Below are 20,975 nucleotides of genomic sequence, written 5' to 3'. Positions count from 1 at the left end.
CATTATTTGAATCCCACCTCTGCCTAGGATGCTGCCAATGTCGTAAAGTTGTGAGTTCGAATGGTCGTATGTCGAGGACTAGCTGTCCAAGACTTGATTCTTCTGACTTACCTTGGTCGCAGGACTTCCCAGTCCTCCCACTTACGCAGCGGCATTCCCCAGTGAGCCCACTGCAAGGAGAACCATTACAAGAACAGGAATGAAGACAATTGGCTCCAAATTTCCCATCGGGGCATTCTAAAGAGGAGAGAAAATAAAATATGATTTATTTATTTTTTATTTTTTTTAAAAAAAAATTCCGGGCAAGTGGATGTCCGGTCTCTTCTTGAAAACCTCCAGGGATGGAGTGCCGAGAACGTCTTTTACCAATTTGATGTTCTCTCCCAACCATGGAGAGGTTTTTCCATCCTTCTAAGCTACCACGAAGTGTTAAATTTGGCTTTTCACCCAGCCCTCGAGGTCCGAGACCATCCAGACCTACCTTGCTGGCACTTCTCTCCGTAATAGCCCTGGGGACACTGCGGGCGACACTCTCCGCTCACGTGGTCACAGGCCATGCCAAAGGGACAACCACATTTGTGCCTGCAGCCTGGCCCGAAACGGCCCGGGTCACACGCTGTGGACCAGAAACTTGGTGTCAACATCTCAAAGTTAAGGGGGAAACCACTCGGGAGAACATCTGGATGGCAAAGGATGTGTCCGATTCAAGCACTGATGGAAGAGAGGAAGGAGAAAGCAGGAGAGAGAGGGAAGGGGAGGAAAAATGAAAGAGGGAGGGAGGGAGGGAGGGAGGAAGGAAGGAAGGAAGGAAGGAAGGAAGGAAGGAAGGAAGGAGAAAGCAGGTGAGGAGGGAAGAAAAGTGAAAAGAAAGGAAGGAAGGAAAAGAAGGAAGGAGGAGGAGGGAAAGGGGAGGGAGGGAGGGAGAGAGGAAGGAAGCAGTAGTGGTTTCAATTTCGGCCACTACCGGTTCGCTCGTGGGCATGCGCGCACTCACGCCCACAACGCTTCTCCACATGCGCAGAGATGTCCAGGTGGGTGGGCGAAGGAAGGAAGGAAGGAAGGAAGGAAGGGAGATGGGACATCTGAAGGCAACAGGTTCTCGTATATACAAATATAAGCCTGAAGGTCTTGGGTTCAAATCTTCTTACACACTTATCAGAGCAGGGAGACAATCACCCAACAGGCTCCACTGGTTCTGAACCGGGCTGAACTCACACAACAAAAGCAAACCCAGGGAAGACAGAACCAAGCTTGGCCTGTTGTGTGAACGCGACCTCCCCCCCCAGTTCTTCCCCCATCCCGCTCTGATCCAGCTGGGAACCGGTTCAGCTGATCGGCGCCCATTCGCCCATCTTTCCCCCCACCCCCACCCTGACCCAACTTACTTGATTGGCACCTTTCCCCGTGATGCCCGGCCTTGCACACACAAGTGCCGTCTCGCTTGTCGCAGTGTTGTGTGTTGGCTTGCACGCACCGGCACTCTCCCGAACAGCTGATCCCGTACGCCCACTTCGGGCAAGCTGAAAGGAGGGGAAGGGAAGACGGTCAGCGGGCTGGGGTCTCTTTGTGTCGGCTGCCGGCCCCTCCAACAGCCGACTCAGAGGAGGAGGAGGAGGCGTGGGAGTCAAGGTCAGCCTCAAGGCAACCTGAGAGCTCCGAGGGGGAAGAGGGAGTGGAGCTGTCAGAGATAGAGGCGTGGGCTGTCCGTCAGCCCTCCGATGGAGAGTCAACAGCCCCCAGGTCTGGAGGTGGCTGATGAGGAAGAGGAGGAACAGCTGGGCCCAGTGCCTGATGCGTGGATGTGCAGAAGGCAGAGGAGAGGAGAGCAGTGGAAATCTATGGGCTGGTCCTTAGGACAGAAGAGCCACCGCTGTTACCAAAGCCCCACCCTAGCTCTGGGGATAAAAGGCAGGGGGGCGGAGATGAATAGATGTGGCCGACAACTATTTATCTCCTGGACGGACAGACTCGTTAGCCTGCGGTGAGAGAGAAACGTTTTGCCGGGGCTGCCGGCGCTCCTAATAAAGGAATCATTGCTTCAACTTTTGTCATGCCGAGGGTCTCTCTTTCTGGGGAGAAGCAACGGCCACCGGGGGGTGGGGGGGCCTTTACCTAGGTGACAGAAACGCCCGTAGCGTCCCGGATCGCAGAGACAGGTGCCGAAAACCCGGTGGCATCGTCCCCGGTTGGCGCAGTGGCATTTTTTCCGGCAATGTTTTCCGAAAAATCCTCTGGGACAGACTGAAAGAGACAAGGCCGCGAAGGAAGGAAGGGGTTAGGAAGCTGAGAAGGAAAAGACAGACAGAGACACAATTTAACATCTCCGTGGCGGGTTTTTGAAGGGTGGGTGGCTCGTCTCCAGGACCCACAGACTACCCACTGGTCCAGGTTCGTTTAGGGACCGTTCCAGAGTTACAACGGCCCTGGAAAAAAGTGACTTTCACACGTGTGACGGCTGCAGCATCTCCAAGGACATGTGATTAAAAGTTGGATGCTTGACAACTGATTCGCATTTATGACGGTTGAAGTTGGGACGTTCCCAAGGTTTGTTCAAGATTGGGGGAGGAGGGGGTCAGCAAGGATCCAGGTTTTTTGGGGTGGCTGGGAAAGTGACCCTCGGCATTTCTGGAGGGTGAGGGAGAGGGGGTTGCCATCTTACCATCTTCACACTGGTCCCCCCCGGCTTCAGGGGGACAGCGACAGGCCCCCGTCACCGGATCGCAGCTGCCTCCGTTTTGGCAGACGCAGAGAGAGCTGCAGTTCTTCCCAAAAGTCCCTTTGGGGCAGGCTGTGAAAGGGAGATTCGTAGTGATGACTCCCATAATCCCCTGCGTCCTCCCCGAGATCCATTCAGTCGTATGGGACTCGCCAGCATCAAGACGCAATCTCAGCTTCTCAATTGGGTCATGCAGCCAATGGATGGACTTCAACTCCCAGAAATCCCCAGCCGACATGGTATTTTAATTCCCAGAATTCCGCAGCCAGCATGATGTATGGACTTCAACTCCCAGAATTCCCCAGCTGGCATGATATGTGGACTTTATTTCCCAGAATTCCCCAACCGGCATGATATATGGATTTCAATTCCCAGAATTCCCCAGCCGGCACGAAATTTGTACTTTAATTCCCAGAATATTTTATTTCCCAGCCAGCATGATGTATGTACTTCAATTCCCAGAATTCCCCAGTTGGCATGACATGTGGATTTCAATTCCCAGAATTCCCCAGCCGGCACGAAATTTGTACTTTAATTCCCAGAATATTTTATTTCCCAGCCAGCATGATGTATGTACTTCAATTCCCAGAATTCCCCAGTTGGCATGACATGTGGATTTCAATTCCCAGAATTCCCCAGCCGGCACGAAATTTGTACTTTAATTCCCAGAATTCTCCAGCCGGCATATTTTAATTTTAATTCCCAGAATTCCCCAGCCAGCATGATGTATGGACTTCAACTCCCAGAATTCCCCAGCTGGCATGATATGTGGACTTTATTTCCCAGAATTCCTCAACCGGCATGATATATGGATTCAACTCCCAGAATTCCCCAGCCAACATGAAATTTGTACTTTAATTCCCAGAATATTTTATTTCCCAGCCAGCATGATGTATGGACTTCAATTCCCAGAATCCCCCAGTCGGCACGAAATTTGTACTTTAATTCCCAGAATTCCCCAGCCAGCATGATGTATGGACTTCAACCTTATCTGTGCCCTGAGAGGCGACGGGCTCCCAACCGGACTTACTTTGGTTGCACAAAATCCCCGTCCAGCCGTCTGGACAGACACAGCCAGTCCGGGTCTGGTTGCACCGGCCACCGTTCTGGCATCCCTCGCACGACAGGCTGCAGTCGGGGCCGAAGGTATCATTGAGGCAGACTGCGAGGAAAAGAGAGAAAGAGAAAAAGAAGAAGAGGAGGAAACGTTAACTGGGGCTGTTACAAGCCCTAAACGGGGAGAAAAACCTCAAAAAGTAGTTTTCTTTCAAGTATTTTTTCTTTTCTTTCTTTTTTTTTTGGCAGTTTAGGAAACTTTTTTGAAGTTTGGGAAATGAGCAAGAGGAGAAAAGTCGGGGTGAAAAGACGAGAGAGAAAAGTCGCTCCAGAACTTCACCTAAAATTCAGATATCTGTAATTTTTCTGTTCTCCTTTGCATCCTTTCTGCGCTTCTGTCTCTATTCTCTTTTTCCTCTTTAGTTTATTTTCCTGAGTGTTACTTTATGGCTCTTATTTGTACGTCTTGCGATATGGAAGAAAATGATTCTGAAACGAGGAAGAGGGAGGAGAAGACATGCTGAAAATATAGGAAGGGAAAGGGAGGAAGGGAGCAAAGAAATGAGGCAAGGAGAGAAGAAGAGGGAAGGAAGATAAAAGAAAGGAAGGAAGGACAGAGGAAAGGAGGGATGGAAGGAAGGAAGAGGAGGAGGAGAAGAGGGAAGGAGAGAAGAAGGGAGGGAGGACGAGAAGGTGAAAGGAAGGAAAGAAGGGAGAAAGGGAGGGAGGAGGAGGAGGGGGAAGGGAAAGGAAGGAAAGTAGGAAGGAAGGAAGGAACAATGGGAGGGAAAGAAGGAAGGGAAGGAGGAGGAGAAGAGAGGAGGGAAGGGAGGAAGGGAGAGAGAAAGAAAGGGAGGAGGAGAGATAAGGAAGGAAAATAGGAAGGAAGGAAGGAAAAAAGGGAAGGAAGGAACGTACTGAACTTCTCCAAGATGGTGTATTCTCCCCTGGCCTCGGCCCCTTCCTCTTCTTCATCCTCATATTCTTCATCCAAAAACTGGGTGAGCCCATCGTGGAAAAGAGCCACGTGGGGGAGGGGACGGATAACGGGTCGCCGTCCATCCACGGCCTCCGTGGGCTCCTCGAGGTCTACGGCGAGAGCAAACACCTCCAAGCCATTGCCACATAAAGGTGGGAACAGAGAGGACTAGAAACATGGGCAGAGCAAACGCACAAAACCCAGCCTGAACCGGCTGGCTTCCTAAAAAAAAAATTCCTTGAGTTATCATCTGAATATATTTCATCGTGTCCCGCCCCCCCCCAAAAAAACCACTCCTGAACGTGTCCAAATTCTCCAATCACGCGTGTCACGTGACAATCCAGACTTACAAAGGCAGCTTCTGCGATCTTCGTCTAATTTGAACCCGATCCGGCAGCTGCAGAGAAAGGAACCTGCCAGGTTCCGACAAAAATGTTCGCAGCCCCCGTTATTCGCCAAACACTCGTCCAGATCTGGAAAAAAATAAAACCATCATCATCATCATCATCATTATCATCCTTTTAAAAATATTTTATTTTTATTTTAATATTTTTAAATATTTGTAGAATAATTTTAAAGGATTGTTTTAAAAAGAATCATTTTGAAATGTTCAGTTGATGGAGTTTCGTTCAGTGAATAAAAATCAGTAATTATTATTATTATATTTGTGATACATTTTGAAATGTTCAGTTGACTGAGTTACATGCTTTATGAATAAAAGAAGCAACAACAATAATAATAATCCTTTTAAAAATATTTTATTTTTATTTTAATATTTTTAAATATTTTTAAAAGAATTTTAAAGGATTATTTTAAAAAGAATCATTTTGAGATGTTCAGTTGACTGAGTTTCGTTCAATGAATAAAGATTAATAATTATATTTGTGATACATTTTTAAATGTTCAGTTGACTGAGTTTCATACTTAATGAATAAAAGAAATAAAATAATAATAATGAGGAGGAGGAGGAGGAGGAAGAGGGAGGAGGAAGAGGAGGAAAAAAAGGAAGAGGAAGAGGAGGAGGAAGGAAGAAGAAGGAGGAGGAAGAGGGAGAAGGAGGAGAAGGAGGAGAAGAAGAAGAAGAGGAAGGGGAAGGGGAAGAAGAAGAAGAAGAAGAAGAAGAAGAAGAAGAAGAAGAAGAAGAAGAAGAAGAAGAAGAAGAAGAAGAAGAAGAAGAAGAAGAAGAAGAAGAAGAAGAATCTTGGAAGCAGGTTGGCTTTTCAGATGAGATACGGTCGGATTCCTGCCCAAGATAAAGGGGGGGTCAGACTAAATGACCTCCGAGATCCCTTTCCATTTGCAAACTTCTTGGATTTGCATACTTATCGGATTCAATTTGCATACCTGATTCGATTCAACCTACCATCGCAACCGCAACCGGTGGAGTTGAGCTGATACCCGGCGTAACAAACGCACTCGTAACCCCCAGGATAATTGTAACATCCTTGTTGGCAGCAGTGAGACCCAGCGTGGCATTCGTCGGTATCTGAAACGAGAGAGATTGTCAAGTTGTGGCGGGAGCGGGAAAATCCCCCCCTGGATTTTCATGTTGCGTTTCACTTTTTTTTCTTAGCAAGCTCTCCAGAAATTCTTCTCTGCAAACCGGTGCCATTTTCCCCTCCCAAAAAAATTGAGCAATAAAACTTGTTGAATTGTGCGCTCCACTTAACGACAGTGGCAGGAGGAGGTCGTAAAATGAGGCCAAACTCACTGAACTAAATGTCTCACTTCGCGACATAAATTTGAGGCTTCGTTGTGGTCGTAAATCGAGGATTACCCTATAAAATTCTACTTTTTAACTTTCACCCTCCCTGGGAAATTCTAAATTCTAAATTTGGATGGGCTTTATTATCCTGACATGCTCCCGACAGCAAAAGTGTAAAACCCTGGAATATTGCATATATTCTATTCATAATTTTTTAAGTGTTTTTAAGTGTTTTGTTTATTGTTTTTAATTAATGGGGCCAAATTTATATATATATATATTTAACTGTATTTTAATATTTGTATTTGATGTTTTTACTTGGCTGTTCACTGCCCTGAGTCCTCAGGGAGAAGGGCGGTATACAAATTCAAAATAAAATAAAATAAAAAATAAAATAAAATAATTAATATTAATATCCTATGGAAGCGGTTGCTACATCAGCCGCATTTAAAAAAATGAAATCCGACGTAATCATTATTTCAAGCTTATTTCAACAAGCTTATTTTTTTTTTCCCGATCCCACCGCTTTTTAACACTCGGCTGCCTTATAATTGCACAATTCTTGGCGGAACCTTATTGGATCTTTCCTTAATTGTTTGATTAATTTTTTGCAAATTATCCTTTTTTTAAAAAAAAAAATAAAATCTTTTTTTTCCCACTGAAAAAAAAAAAAGACACTCCGAATAACGTCGCCCGAAAAAGAATAATAATACAACTTTGCAAGCCAACGTCAAATTTTGGCCGTGGGTGGGTGTGGAAGGAGCTGAGTGGGGCGAAAAAAAAACACCGGCACAGTTGTGCAAAAGGGAAAGTGATGTATTTCGCTCCATCCAGATGTTCCTCTTCCATTCAAAACCTGCCTTTTCGTTCTTAAAAAAATTTGGACTTTTTTCTCAAACTATTGAGTAACAGTTCACCGATGCAAGTTTTTTGGTCTTCCTCCAAGCTGTATCCGAAATTGCAGCTACAGGCCGGGCCGGCGCTGGTGTGATGGCACAAGTGGGAACAGCCCCCGTTGTCGGTTTCACAGCTATTCACAATTTCCATCTCTATTCCTGGAAAGGGAATTGAAGAGGGTGGGAAACGACTCCAACAACAGTGGGATCACCAAGTCGCTTGCCGATCCCTCCCTCCAAACCCCGTCCGGATTTTGCCAAAATCTTCCCCCATCCTTGCCGGAAACTCACGGTAACACTGCCTGCCCTCCGACCCAAGTTCGAAGCCAACGTTGCAGAGGCATTTATAGGAGCCGTGAGTGTTCAGACATTGGTGGGCACAGAATGCCACGCCCGTCACACATTCGTCTATATCTGGGTTAAAGGAAAGCAGCCGAAAGAAAATTATTTATAGTTTGAGGGTTCCTTCCTTCCTTTATCTTTTCCTCCTTTCTTCCTTCCTCCTTCCCTCCCTCCCTTCCTTATTGATGAACAAATACAAGTCTATTGAAATATTAGATATAGTTTTAGATACATGATAGATAGATAGATAGATAGATAGATAGATAGATAGATAGATAGATATGGATGGATAGAAAGATAGATGGATGGATGGATGGATGGATGGACGGAGAGATGGATAGATGGATAGATAGATGATAGATAGATAGATAGATAGATAGATATGGATGGATAGAAGGATGGATGGATGGACGGACAGAGAGAGAGAGGGATGGATGGATGGATGGATGGATGGATAGAGATGGATGGATGGATAGATGGATGGATGGACAGACGGGCAGAGAGAGAGGGATGGATGGATGGATAGATAGATAATAGATAGATAAATGGATAGATAATGAGAGAGAGATGGATAGATAGATAGATAGATAGATAGATAGATAGATAGATAGATGATAGATAGAGATTGTGCACAGTGTGAAGTGTGAAACGTGGCGCTTCCTTACCTTGGCAGGTTTTGCGATCCGGCTCCAGTCGGTAGCCAGGGTGGCATTCGCAACGCGCCAGCCCATTGTGATTGTGGCATTTGTGCATGCAGGCTCCGTTGTGAGTGGCGCATGGATTCTTCACTGGAAGGCAGGGAAACTGCCATTAGCTGCAATTCACTAAAAAGATCTTCATAGCTCCGGCTTAACTGCGGCTTAACTCCGGTTTAACTCGGGTTTAACTCAGGTTTAACTCAGGTTTAACATGGGTTTAACATGGGTTTAATGGGTTTAACTCTAACTGAGGGTCCTTCACTAAGTGGCCCTGCCATGTGACGCGCCTCCCAGTTAAACAAACCAGGTTTGGTGGCTTAACAGGCAGGAGCCAGACTAGAAGCAGAGTGTGCTAAACCATGGTTTGTTCATTGCAAATTATTGAACTCAACTGCATTGCCTGATTTTGCAGCCTTCTTTTCACCATCACGTTACCAATCCGCATTTGGGACAACTTGCGACACACATACACACCCCACATGTGCACGTAAATCTCTCTGTGTGTATTTCTTTGTGTGTTTGTGTGTAGTGTTGTGTGGGTGGCTGTGTTTGTGTAACTTTCCTCACAAGGAACTTGGAGGAAAAAATTCTTTGGTGCCTTTTAAGAAATGAATTCCTGACAATAAAGGGAATACATCAGAGGTGGTATTTGACCGGTTCGCACCGGTTCAGGAGAACTGATAGCAGAAATTTTACCTGGTTCGCCGAACCGGTAAATACCACCTCTGGCTGGCCCCACCCACGTCCACCCAGTCGCCGCTCGCCCATTCCGGCCGCTCACAATTCGCCCCGCCCACCCCGCCCTACCTTTGCCACACGGCCCAGCTAATCGCCTCGCCAGTCACCTCGCCAACGCCTGCTCAGCTCACCAAAGGTAAGTAATGCATGCCACCTGCTCTCCCTACGCCTTGGGTCAGAGGCCGGCGCCCCAGGGACACGCCATTCCCTGAGGCTACGGAGCCGCTGCCTGGCTCAGCCGGGTCAGGGAACACGCCATTCCCCAACTCCGGTCTTTCCCTGGAGGTCCGCCTACTCACCGATGCCTAGGCCGAGTTGGGGAATGCGACATTTTCTGGTTGGATCTTATTTTCAGTGAAATACGGTACTAAATGCATCCATCCTGCTGAGGATCTTAACTGGGGCTTATTTTGGGGGAAATACGGTACTAAATGCATCCATCCGGCTGAGGATCTTAACTGGGGCTTATTTTGGGGGAAATACGGTACTAAATGCATCCATCCGGCTGAGGATCTTAACTGGGGCTTATTTTGGGGGAAATACGGTACTAAATGCATCCATCTGGCTGAGGATCTTAACTGGGGCTTATTTTTGGGGTAGGGCTTATATTACAAGCATCCTGAAAAATCATGCTAGGGCTTATTTTCCGGTTGGGTCTTATTTTCAGTGAAATACGGTACTAAATTCATCCATCCGGCTGACGATCTTAACTGGGGCTTATTTTTGGGGTAGGGCTTATATTACAAGCATCCTGAAAAATCATGCTAGGGCTTATTTTCCGGTTGGGTCTTATTTTCAGTGAAATACGGTACTAAATTCATCCATCCGGCTGACGATCTTAACTGGGGCTTATTTTTGGGGTAGGGCTTATATTACAAGCATCCTGAAAAATCATGCTAGGGCTTATTTTCCGGTTGGGTCTTATTTTCAGTGAAATACGGTACTAAATGCATCCATCCGGCTGAGGATCTTAACTGGGGCTTATTTTGGGGGAAATACGGTACTAAATTCATCCATCCGGCTGACGATCTTAACTGGGGCTTATTTTTGGGGTAGGGCTTATATTACGAGCATCCTGAAAAACCATGCTCGGGCTTAATTTCCGGTTGGGTCTTATTTTCGGGGAAAGAGAGTAGTCCTCAATGCACTGCAGTAATTCAGTCTCTGTATATCCGGCAGAGGGGAATGGCTATAAATCTAAAAGAACGACTGCTTCGCAAAACGAAGCAGCCGTGTAAAATTGACACGTATATCGTTTTATTCGTTTTATCTATTTATTTTTAGGTTTGTGGGAGCCTTTCCAGAGGTTGGGGGGGAACTCACCCATGCAGTGTTTGCCGTCCTCTTTCAGCTGGTAATTCGGCCGGCATTGGCACCGGTGGTGCGAGAAGCTCAGCTGCACGCAATCGTGTTCACACCCTCCGTTGTGGATGGCACAGGGATTGCCAGCTAGAGAGAGGGAGAGAGAGGGAGAGAAAAGGGTCACACAGGTGGAAATCCAACAGGTGCAGCTGCTCATAAACCGTAAAATAGGGAGTCCAACTGGTGGATCCAGGCATAAGGCAGGGGCTTCTGTTTGTCATAAATGGGAGATGTGAATGCCGGAGAAATAAAACCTGTTATATTCATTATATATTCTTACATTCATGTAACAAGAAAGCCGATCCAAAACTTGTTAAAAAACAATTTTAACCGTAGAAAAATGGTATTCAAAGTCCACAGCAGAGTTTTTCAGAACTGGGTGGACTTCAACACCCAGAATTCCCCAGTCAACCTTAACTTAGGCAGGAATTCTGGGAGTTGGTCTACCTACCTTAAAGTTATCTTAATTCCTTCATTCCTTCCCTTTCCTTCCCTTTTTCCTTTTCTCCCTTCCTTCCTTTTTTCTTTCTTTCTTCTTTCCTTCCTTTCTGCCTCCCTCCTCCTTTCTCTTTTCTTTTTCTTTCTTTCTTTTTCATTCCTTTCCTTCCTTCCTTCCCTTCCCTTTTTCCTTTTCTCCCTTCCTTTCTTCCTTTTCTTTTTTCTTTTTCTTCCTTCCTTCCTTTTCTTTTGCCTTTTTCTTTCTTTCTTTCTTCCTCCCTTCCCTTCCTTTTCTTTTTTCCTTCTTCCTTTCTTCCTTCCTTCCTTCCTTCCTCCCCTTCCCTTTTTCCTTTTCTCCCTTCCTCCCTTCCTTTTTTCCTCCTTCCTTCCTCCCTCCCTCCCTCCCTGCTCCTTTCTCTTTCTCTTTTCTCCTTCCTTCCTTCCTTCCTTCCTTCCTTCCTTCCTTCCTTCCTTCCTTCCTTCCTTTCATTGTTTCTTTCCTCAGATGTAGCCAAAGGCCAAATTTGAATCATGCCTAATAGAAGCATTTCTAGCCCAAATCTTTTCCACTCCCCTTTTTTGAACCACAACCACAGACATTTTCACACAACCCCCCCCCTTGTGTTTTTGCATGTCAGATGTTTCTAAAATCCTTGTCGTGACAGACCAAAAAAAAAAAAAAAAAAAACTGCTAAACTCCCACCTAAGAATGAACATCAAAACCTCTGCTCCGCTCACTATAAACCGCAGAATAAAATTATCACAAATTCAATCCACGCTAGCAAAATTCCCCTTTGGTTTTGACCTCCTGCAAAAGTTAAAATGCCACTTCTGTTAAGTAGAAAAACTCAAATTTTAGACGTGGTACAAACAAATCCATGTATTAAATTGCAGCTAGGAAAGGTTTTGTGGGTTTTTTCCTCCCCCCCCCCAAGTCTGAATTGAATTCCAATATGGGATTTAAATATATATATATTTATATATCGAGTTATTTGAAACACGGAAGCGTTCCCACAATTTGATTAGCTGTTCTTCCACTGAAGCATCCAAAAAAAGAAAGAAAGAAAGAAAAGAAAAGAGATTTTACATCGATAAAAATCAGGCGGGCATCGAAGAAATGAAAAACAACCCAAGTTGTCATCCGTGGCGATGAAGATCAAAACTTTTTTTTTTTTTGCAAAGATGTTTTTGTGCTTTTCGTCTTTAAATTTAGACTTTGCATTTCGGGCTAATTTTTTCCTGAAATTTTGCAGCTTTCTGTGTGGATCATTTCTCCTGCCCCCCATCCCACCCCAACCCCACCATGAAAAAAATGCTCACCCCATCTGAACCTCGACAGTTTTTTCCAAACTGCGTCGGCCAAAATGTGTGCATTTTGTTTGCATTGACCACGCCGCTAAAGGAAATTCCAGCCTGGGACAGATAATGAGGACCAGAAGTTCTGGCTTGGCAAGAGATAAAAACTCAAGACAGACTCTGAGAATGGAAGCCGAAAATGAGTGGGCAGAAAAAAAAAATCAGGATTTTACACACCACTTGGCACCCCTGAAAGACGATGCTGAAAAAAAAAGGGGGGGGCGAAATGGCAGGAAAAGGAGATGCAAAATTTCCACTCCTGATGCTTTAAAATGCCTAATTTTTTAAAAAAAGATTCTGCTTTGCTAATCTACATTTAATACCTTGATTTGTGACTGTAGGTTTTAGCCAAAATTCAGGGGGGGAAAAAACCTCCAAATTTCTTCCTTTGGTGTTGTGGTGAAGATGTGGTGAAGAGATTGGACAACCATTTGTCTGAAATAAGGTTTCCTGCCTGAGCAGGGGGTTGGGCTAGAAGACCTCTTAAGGTCCCTTCCGACTCTGTTATTCTATTCCATTCTATGCCGTTGGGCTAGGAGCCAGGAGAATGCGTTTTAAATCTCCTCTCTGCCACAAAAGCTTTCTATCTTTTCCTTTTGTCCTTCCTTCCCTTCTTCCCTCCCTCATTCCCTTCCCTCCCTCTGCCCCTCTCCCTCGTTTCCTTCCTTCCTTTCTCTTTCCCTCTTCTTCTTCCTTTCTCCCTCCATCCTTCCCTCCTGCCTCTCGTTTCCTTTTCTCTCTTTCCTCCATCTATCCCTCCCTCCCTTTTTCTCTCTTCTCTCCTTCCCTCCATTCTTCCGTCCTTCCTCTCTCCTTTCTTTTTTCTCTTTCCTCCTTCTATCCCTCTCATCCTTCCTTCCTCTTTCCTTCCCTCCCTCCTTTCCTTCTGCCCCTCTTGTCTCCTTCCTCCTTCCTTCCCATCCATCACATCTTTCCTTCCTTCCTTCCTTTCCCTTTTACTCAGCCTTTCCATTCTTCTTTTAAATCATGATCTACCTACCTACTTACCTATCTATCCATCTACCTATCTATCTATCTATCTATCTTATCTATCTATATCTATCTATCTAGCTATCTCTCTCTATCTTATCTACCTACCTGCCTACCTAATCTATCATATCTATCAGATCCATATCCATATCCATCCATCCACCTATCTATCTATCTATCTATCTATCTATCTATCTATCTATCTATCTATCTATCTATCTATCTCTATCATGTATCTAAAACTATATCTAAAATTTCAATAGACTTGGTATTTGTTCATCAATAAGGGAGGGAGGGAGGAGGAAAGGAATGAATGAAAGAAAGAAAAAAGAGAAAGGAGGAGGGAGGGAGGGAAGGGAGGAAGGAAGGAAGGAAAGAAGAAAAAAGGGAGGAAGGGAGAAAAGGAAAAAGGGAAGGGAATGAAGGAAGGAAGGAAGGAAGGAGGAAAGAAAAAAGAAAAGGAACTTTGGAGTGGAAATCAGCCTGCTTTCATCATTCCTAAGGGAGGACTCCAACTCCCATCCTTCTGACTTCTAGGCTTTTCAATGCGACGCCAAACTGATTTCACCTCCTAACAAGGAAAAGCGGTTTGTGCAAACCCCAGTTTCGCAGAGTTGACCGTCCCTTCTTCTAACCATGGTTTGTACTCTCCCATGCGCGCTCAGAATGGAGACATTCCATGCATGGGCTCCCTCCCTCCCTCCCTCCCTCCACGGGATTTTCCCACCATGCCTTGCAAAGGATGCTCGGAAACCCCGCCAGACTCACGGAGACACGTCCTGCCGTCCGCGTGCAGACGAAAGCTTGGCTTGCACTCGCAGTGATAGCTCCCCGGGGTGTTGACACATCTGTGCTGGCAGCCCCCGTTGTGAGTTTGGCACTCGTCAACCTCTGGAAAGGAAACAAGATGGAAGCGGGACAAAACCTCAACTCGGCAAACTTCGGCAGCCAGCTGCCCCCACTCACTCCGCAGGCAATTGCCTCTGGTGTCAACACCAGGGGCTGGTTAGAACAAAACACAACACAACACAACACAACACAACACAACACAAAACACAACACAACACAACACAACAAAAAGGCACGTTGGTTTCTGTTTCATCAAGCCGGGCTGACCTGACCTAACTTTTTAAATTGTTTTAATTTTAAATTGTTAAATTATGGGTTTTAATATAGGGGTGTTTTAACTGTGGGCCAAATTAATTTAATTGGATTTTAATATTGTTTTAAATTTTGTATTTTCTGTATTTTATCTGCTGGCTGTTCACCGCCCCGAGTCCTTCGGGAGAAGGGCGGTATACAAATACAATAAACATAAACATAAACACAAAACACAAAACACAAAAAAACACAATACAACACAAAACACAAAACACAAAACAAGGAAGGGGAAAATAGGAGGAATTCCGTAACATCTTTTCCAACCAAGAAATCTTAAAATTCTTCCATTTTTGAATAAGGAATGCTGCATCCAGTTTTGGTCCCCACATTACAAAAAAAAAAAAGATTGTTGAGACTTTGGGAAAAGTGCAAAGAAGAGCAATGAAGAGGATTAAAGGTCTGGAGGCTAAAACATACGAAGAACGGTTGCAGGATTTGGCTTTGGCCAGTCTAGAGAAAAGAAGGACTAAGAGGGGACATGATAGCAATATTCCAGTATTTGAGGGGCTGCCCCAAAGAAGAGGGGGTCAATTTATTTTCCAAAGGACCAGAAGAAGCAACGGATGGAAACTCACCAAGGAGAGAAGCAACCTGGAACTAAAGAGAAACTTCCTAACAGTGAGAACAATTAACCAGTGGAACTGCTTGCCACCAGAAATTGTGGATGCTCCATCGCTGGAGGATTTTAAGAAAAGAATGGACAGCCACTTGTCTGAAATGGCCTAGGATCTCCTGCTCGAGCAGGGGGCTGGACTAGAAGATCTCCAAGGCTCCTTCCAGCTCTATTCCGATTGATTGATTTCTCGGTTGGAAAAAAGAAATGCTACCAGGTTCTTGATTTTTTAATTTTTAATTTTTTTTTGCTACTGCAAACTAACAAATCTCGCCACCGATCATGTCCGTCCAGATCTAGGAACACAGCCAATTTCAAGCAAGAGGGTGCGTAGCCAGAAATTATCTATATTTCTTTCTTTTCTTTTCTTTTTTTCACTTGGCCTCGTATGAAATAAAACGAGCTTCGGGGAAACAGTCTGGATTAATTTTGAGCCCCGTCCATAAAATAAATTTCCAAGTCTATTTTTTTCCCCCATTTTGGGTAAATTCCAAAATTCTACAATGTTGTCAACTCCTCCGGGTGCCGTCGGCCAAACAATGTCGACTGGCGGCCCCCATGGGGAGAGCCTTCTCTGTGGGGGCACCTACGATCTGGAACGAGCTCCCCCCGGAGATACGGAGGATCCCGGATCTGGGCACCTTCCGTCACGCGCTTAAGACTTTCCTATTCCATCAAGCTGGCCTGGCCTAAACCTTCTCCCCTTTTTAAATGTAAGTTTTTTCAATTTTTTAAAATGTAAATTTTAATTTGTTTTAAATTATGGGGTATTTTAAATTCAGCCGAATTATTTAATTCATTTTTAATTCATTTTAAATTTTTTTTTGTATTTATGTGTTTTATCTCGTGGCTGTTCACCGCCCTGAGTCCTTCGGGAGAAGGGCGGTATAGAAATTTAATAAAATAAATAAATAAATAAATAAATAAATAAATAAATAAATAAATAAATCTTTCTTGGGCGTTGGTTTTTTTTTTTCCCTCCTTCCGTAGATTAACGACAAAGAATTATAAAAAATATATATTTTTGTAAGATTAAAAAAAGAAAGCTAACAACAATAGCAAACGTATTTCTCTAAAGCAGGGGTCGGCAGCCTTAAACACTCAAAGAGCCACAAAAGTCGTAATCGGAGGCCAATTCTGGCCAGTTCAATTCTGAAGCCCACCGGAAGTCCGGTTTCCCCACCATAGAGTCTCCTCCTAGCGCGGCGTCCTTTTTCCTCTACCTTTTCTAACCGAAAGCCCTATCGATTGTAGAGCCGACGAGCGACAAGGAGCCGCAGCAGAGGGAGAAAAGAGCCACATGCGGCTCCAGAGCCACGTGGGTTGCCGACTCCTGCTTTAAGGAGTAAACAAACTCAATCAGAAAACATTAACAAATTACGTACTGCGGTTTTAAGTCACACTTCTTTTATGTTGGTTTGTTGCGGAGGCCAAACGGGTAGATTATAAATTGTGAACACATTCCGGGGTTTAGAAGTGCAGCTTGCACTTCATTAACGACGCAGCATCGTTTTTGGTACATATTTTTGCAACCCTCGTATAAATCTATTCATTTGGCTTTCGGCACCAAAAGGAAAATTGGCAAACGTGGAGAAACGGAGGGTGGGGGGGGGAAGAAATGCACAGCTTCCAAATCAAATCTCTGGAATACACACAAATACGGAGAAATGGACAAGGAAGATGACAGCATTATGAAGGATGGCAAAAAATTGATTTGCTTGATTAAAGAAAGAACAATAATTATATTTTATGGGTGACCGGAAGCCCCTTATGGAGTTTTTTTTGCTGGGACAAAAAAATATATGAATTTATGATGTATGGCTTTGGAGCTTAAACAGGGTAGGCTACGGAAAAAAAGGAAATTGTGCTGTAATTTGAGAGAGAAGGGGTGAAATATAAATGGAATTGCTGTTAAGAAGACTGGAAGCCATCTTTTCATTTTATTTCCTTCTCTCTTCCTTCCTTCATTTCTCTCCCTCCCTTCCTTTTCTTCCTTCCTTCCTCTCTCTTTCCTTTTTCCTTCCTTTTCTCCCTCCCTCTCCTTCCTTTCTTTGTTCCTCTCTCTCCTTGCCTCTTCACTTTGTTTCCCCTTCCTTCCTTCCTTCCTTCACCTACTTTGTCCTTCTTCCTTCCTTCCTTTTCATCTTCCTTCCTTCTCTTACTTTCCCCTTCTCCTTCCTTCCTTCCAATCTTTTTCTCTTCCTTCTACTTTCCCCTTTTCCTCCCTTCTCTCCCTCCCTCCTTCTCTACTATCCATCCTTTTTTCCTTCTTTCCTTCATTCTCTCCCTTCCTTCCTCCCTCCTTCTCTACTGTCCATCCTTCTTTCCTCCTGTCCTCCCTCCCTTCCTTCCTTTCCATCTTTCCTTCTATGTTCCCCTTCCTTCCTTCCCTTCCTTCTCTTATTTTCCCCTTCTCTCCCTCCTTCCTTCTTTCTTTTCCATCTTCTTTCCTTTCCTTCTCCTACTTTCCCCCTTCCTTCCTTTCCCTTTCCCTTCCTTCTCTTCCTTTCCCCTTCTCTCTCTCTCCTTCCTTCTTTTCCATCTTCTTTCCTTCTCCTTCCTTCCTTCCTTCCTTTTCTCTTCCTTCTCTTACTTTCCCCTTCTCCCTCCATCCTTCCTTCCTTCTCTTACTTTTCCCTTCTCTCTCCCTCCTTCCTCTTTTCCAACTGCTTTCCTTTCCTTCTCCTACTTTCCCCTTCCTTCCTTCCTTTTCCCTTCCTTCTCTTACTTTCCCCTTCTCCCTCCCTCCTTCCTTCCTCCCTTCCCTTCTTCCTTCCCTCTTTTCCATCTCTTTTCCTTTCCTTCTCCTACTTTCCCCCTCCCTCCCTCCCTCCCTCCTCTTTCATCCTCCTTTCTTCCCTCCTTCTCCTGTCCCTTCCCCATTGTTTTCTTTGGAAAAAAAAATTAGGATCACTAACTAAAGAAAGGGAACTGAGCATCCTTCCATGGATTGTTGTTTTTTTTTTAAAGAGGAAAGAGTACAAAAACATTCTTTAGCTGACCAATTGCTGCCCCGACATCTAGTTAAGACAGCAAATTGTGTTGTTTTTGTGTGTGTGTGACTGTGTGTGTGTGTGTTTCCTCCTTTCTGTTTTGTTTAGCTCTCCAGGCTGCCCCCCCCCCACACCGTCTCGGCCCTGGAATCGAACATCTGGCTGGCTGCCCTCTTGGCTTCTCCGTCTGCCCGCCCCAGTCCCTTGCCAAAACGTCTCTTGTTTCGAACCCAAATCAAGGGAGACTGTTCCACTCCACCGAAAAGTGGGTTTTTGCGTCCTGCAGGGGGGGGGAATCTTTTTGCATTCGTCTCTTATAAAGAAAGTTTGGAAGACGATTTTAAAAAGAGGGAAGATGCGGAGAGGGAGTTTTGTGTGTAAAAGAGAGTTCTGGTTCGTTTTGGGTTTTTTTTGTTTTTCCTTCCGCCTTTCCCGCCTCTAGCTTTGGAGCTTGGCACAACGACCGGGTGGGACCCGTGAGGACATCTAGCCCAACCCCCGGGGGAGAGGCAGGGCAGGTGCCCATCCGGCCTCCGTTTGAAGGCCTCCGGGGAAGGAAGACTGGAGGCTAAACACCTCCAGGTCTTTAAGAGGATTTCGATTCCCAGATTTTTGCGACATTTTAATCGCCCTCCTATTAAACCCCTGAATTGTGAGACCCATAACTGGAGCCAGGGGTCTAACTAGAGCCAAAGTGTCTTGGGTTGACCTCAAAATAATTGAGTAAGTATCTAAGTAATAATTTTAATTAGCAATTTTATGATGTTTGTGTGTCTATATTTTTCTTGACTGTACACCGCCTTGAGTCCTACGGGAGAAAGGCGGTATAGAAATATAATATAATATAATATAATATAATATAATATAATATAATATAATATAATATAATATAATATAATATAATATAATATAATATAATATAATATAATATAATATAATAAATATAATAAATATAATATAATATAATATAATATAATATAATATAATATAATATAATATAATATATAAATAAATAAATAAACAAGTAAATAAACAAGTAAATAAATAAATAAATAAATAAATAAATAAATAAATAAATAAATAAAGTGTGTACGGAAGGAATATTTGAGGGGCTGCCCCCAAAGAAGAGGGTTGGGGGGGGGGTTCACCCTATTCTCCAAAGCCCCAGAAGGCAGGATGGGAAACAATGGATGGAAATTAATCCAGCAAGAGAAGCAACCTGGAATTAAAGAGGGATTTTCCTCACAGCGGGACAAAGCAAGGAGCGAAACAACCTGGAACGAAGGGAGAAATTTCCTGGACAAGGGAGAACAATTAACCCGCGGAACTGCTGGCCACCAGACGTTGCGAATTGCTCCAACACGGGAGGTTTTGAAGAAAAGACCGGACAACTGTTTGAATTGAATCGTCTGTTGCTTGAGCTGGGGGTTAGACTAGAAGACCTCCGAGGTCCCTTCCCACTCTGTTCTTCTCTTATTCTGTAAATACAACCCAGCCACTCGGTGTGTCTATCACCCGCTTGCTTTCGGCAGGAGCTCACTCACCTGGCCTGTTCTCCGAGCGTCCCCCGCCGAACCCCCCGTAGCACGGGAGGCAATTCTTCCAGAGGTACCGATAGTGCAGCGCGGAAGCCGAGGGGGGTCCCCCAATCCAGACCACCACCAGCCACCAAAGCAGCAGCCCCTCCGTTCGTCCTCGCATCTTGCAGAAACCGTGTCTCATCCTGCAGCTTCGTAAAAAAAAAACTTTTCAGCAACTGAGCGAAAAGGGGGGGACCAATGTTCATCCTCTCCTCTTCACGGCTGCAGCCCCCTCCCCTCACTGCAGGCCTTCTCTACCTCCCCCACACACACACCCAAAAAAATAAAAAATACACCCAGCCATGTCAAATTTCCTAGTTTTTGCAACGCCGGCTGCAATTTGGACGTAACTCGGCTCCCTTTTGCAAGTTAAATAATATTTTTTTTAAAAAAACCATACATATATATATATATATATATAAAATTCTTCTCTCTCACCACACAAGCCCCCTCTTTATCCTCTCCCTGCCTCGCGCATATTTTCGGTTGCACCGCACCGCACGCACAAAACCCAGGACACCCCATCCGTGCGCCAGAGCGCAGGAATTTTTTTTTTTTTGGCTGATGGACGGATGGAGGTTTTTACGCATTCTTGGCCGGCGTCCAACCTCGCATCTTGGCCGTGTCAACAATCAAAGGGGGGATGGAAAACGGGGGGGGGGGGTGGAGGGGGGTGTGTGAGTGGGAAGGGGGAGAGGAGGGGGTTTAAATTAAGTCCACATTTTGGAAAGTCCTGAATTTTCTTTTTTTCCACTGAACGGCGGAGAGAAAACATCCCCAAATATTACGAATCCAGAGGTGTCGTAATAACCAAGTGGTAGGATCGTGTTTGCAGGGAGGAAGGCAGGCGGTCCTCCCCTTACGACGGTCCATTTAGTGACGTCGCTGAGAGAAGTGACTTAGGGAACGTTTTTTCACACTTAACGACCGTTGTTGTAGCATCCCCTCGATCGCGTGATCAAAATTCAACCGATTCGTATTTATGACGGTCGCAGCGTCCCGGGGTCACGCGATCCCCCTTTTGCGACCTTCCGGTGAGCAAAATCAATGAGGAAGCCGGATTCGCTTAACAACGGGTGACCAGAAAGGTTGTTAAATGAGAATACTTCAGAATACGCTCTTAATAAGGAGCATCTTTTGTTTTTCCCTAGGTGAACTTTTATTTATCTTTATCCATCATCCATCCATCCATCTCTCCTGTCTATCTATCTATCCATCATCTGTCTGTCTGGCTCTCTATTGTATTTATCTCTATTCAATTTATTTTTGTATTTATTGTTTTTCTCTATCAACACTATTTACAAATATCTATATTATGTCTATATTATGTCTATGTTATCTATGTATTTACC

General features: G+C 44.7%; 1 protein-coding gene across 1 annotated transcript in view; it reads right to left on the bottom strand.

Moving 5' to 3' along the window:
* MEGF6 (multiple EGF like domains 6) overlaps window positions 1-19,744 on the bottom strand; it is a 35,747-nt gene extending 16,003 nt beyond the window's left edge. Inside the window, exons 1-15 of the mRNA XM_070956168.1 lie at window positions 19,588-19,744; window positions 14,045-14,167; window positions 10,454-10,579; window positions 8,360-8,482; window positions 7,644-7,766; window positions 7,374-7,511; window positions 6,115-6,237; window positions 5,102-5,224; window positions 4,691-4,861; window positions 3,747-3,878; window positions 2,660-2,788; window positions 2,113-2,241; window positions 1,386-1,520; window positions 482-616; window positions 112-237 (exon numbers count right to left, since the gene is read on the bottom strand). Of these exons, the coding sequence (XP_070812269.1) occupies window positions 112-237; window positions 482-616; window positions 1,386-1,520; window positions 2,113-2,241; window positions 2,660-2,788; window positions 3,747-3,878; window positions 4,691-4,861; window positions 5,102-5,224; window positions 6,115-6,237; window positions 7,374-7,511; window positions 7,644-7,766; window positions 8,360-8,482; window positions 10,454-10,579; window positions 14,045-14,167; window positions 19,588-19,744 (1,993 nt within the window). The remainder of the gene's footprint in view (window positions 1-111; window positions 238-481; window positions 617-1,385; window positions 1,521-2,112; window positions 2,242-2,659; window positions 2,789-3,746; window positions 3,879-4,690; window positions 4,862-5,101; window positions 5,225-6,114; window positions 6,238-7,373; window positions 7,512-7,643; window positions 7,767-8,359; window positions 8,483-10,453; window positions 10,580-14,044; window positions 14,168-19,587) is intronic.
* Between the last annotated feature and the right edge of the window lie 1,231 nt (window positions 19,745-20,975).

Source organism: Pituophis catenifer, unplaced genomic scaffold (genome assembly GCF_029215685.1).
Source record: "Pituophis catenifer annectens isolate HBS135680 unplaced genomic scaffold, rPitCat1.0.hap2 SCAF_18, whole genome shotgun sequence".
Taxonomy (NCBI): Eukaryota; Metazoa; Chordata; class Lepidosauria; order Squamata; family Colubridae; genus Pituophis; species Pituophis catenifer.
Note: the sequence above shows the minus strand (reverse complement) of the source record. Positions and strands in the feature narration are given on the sequence as shown.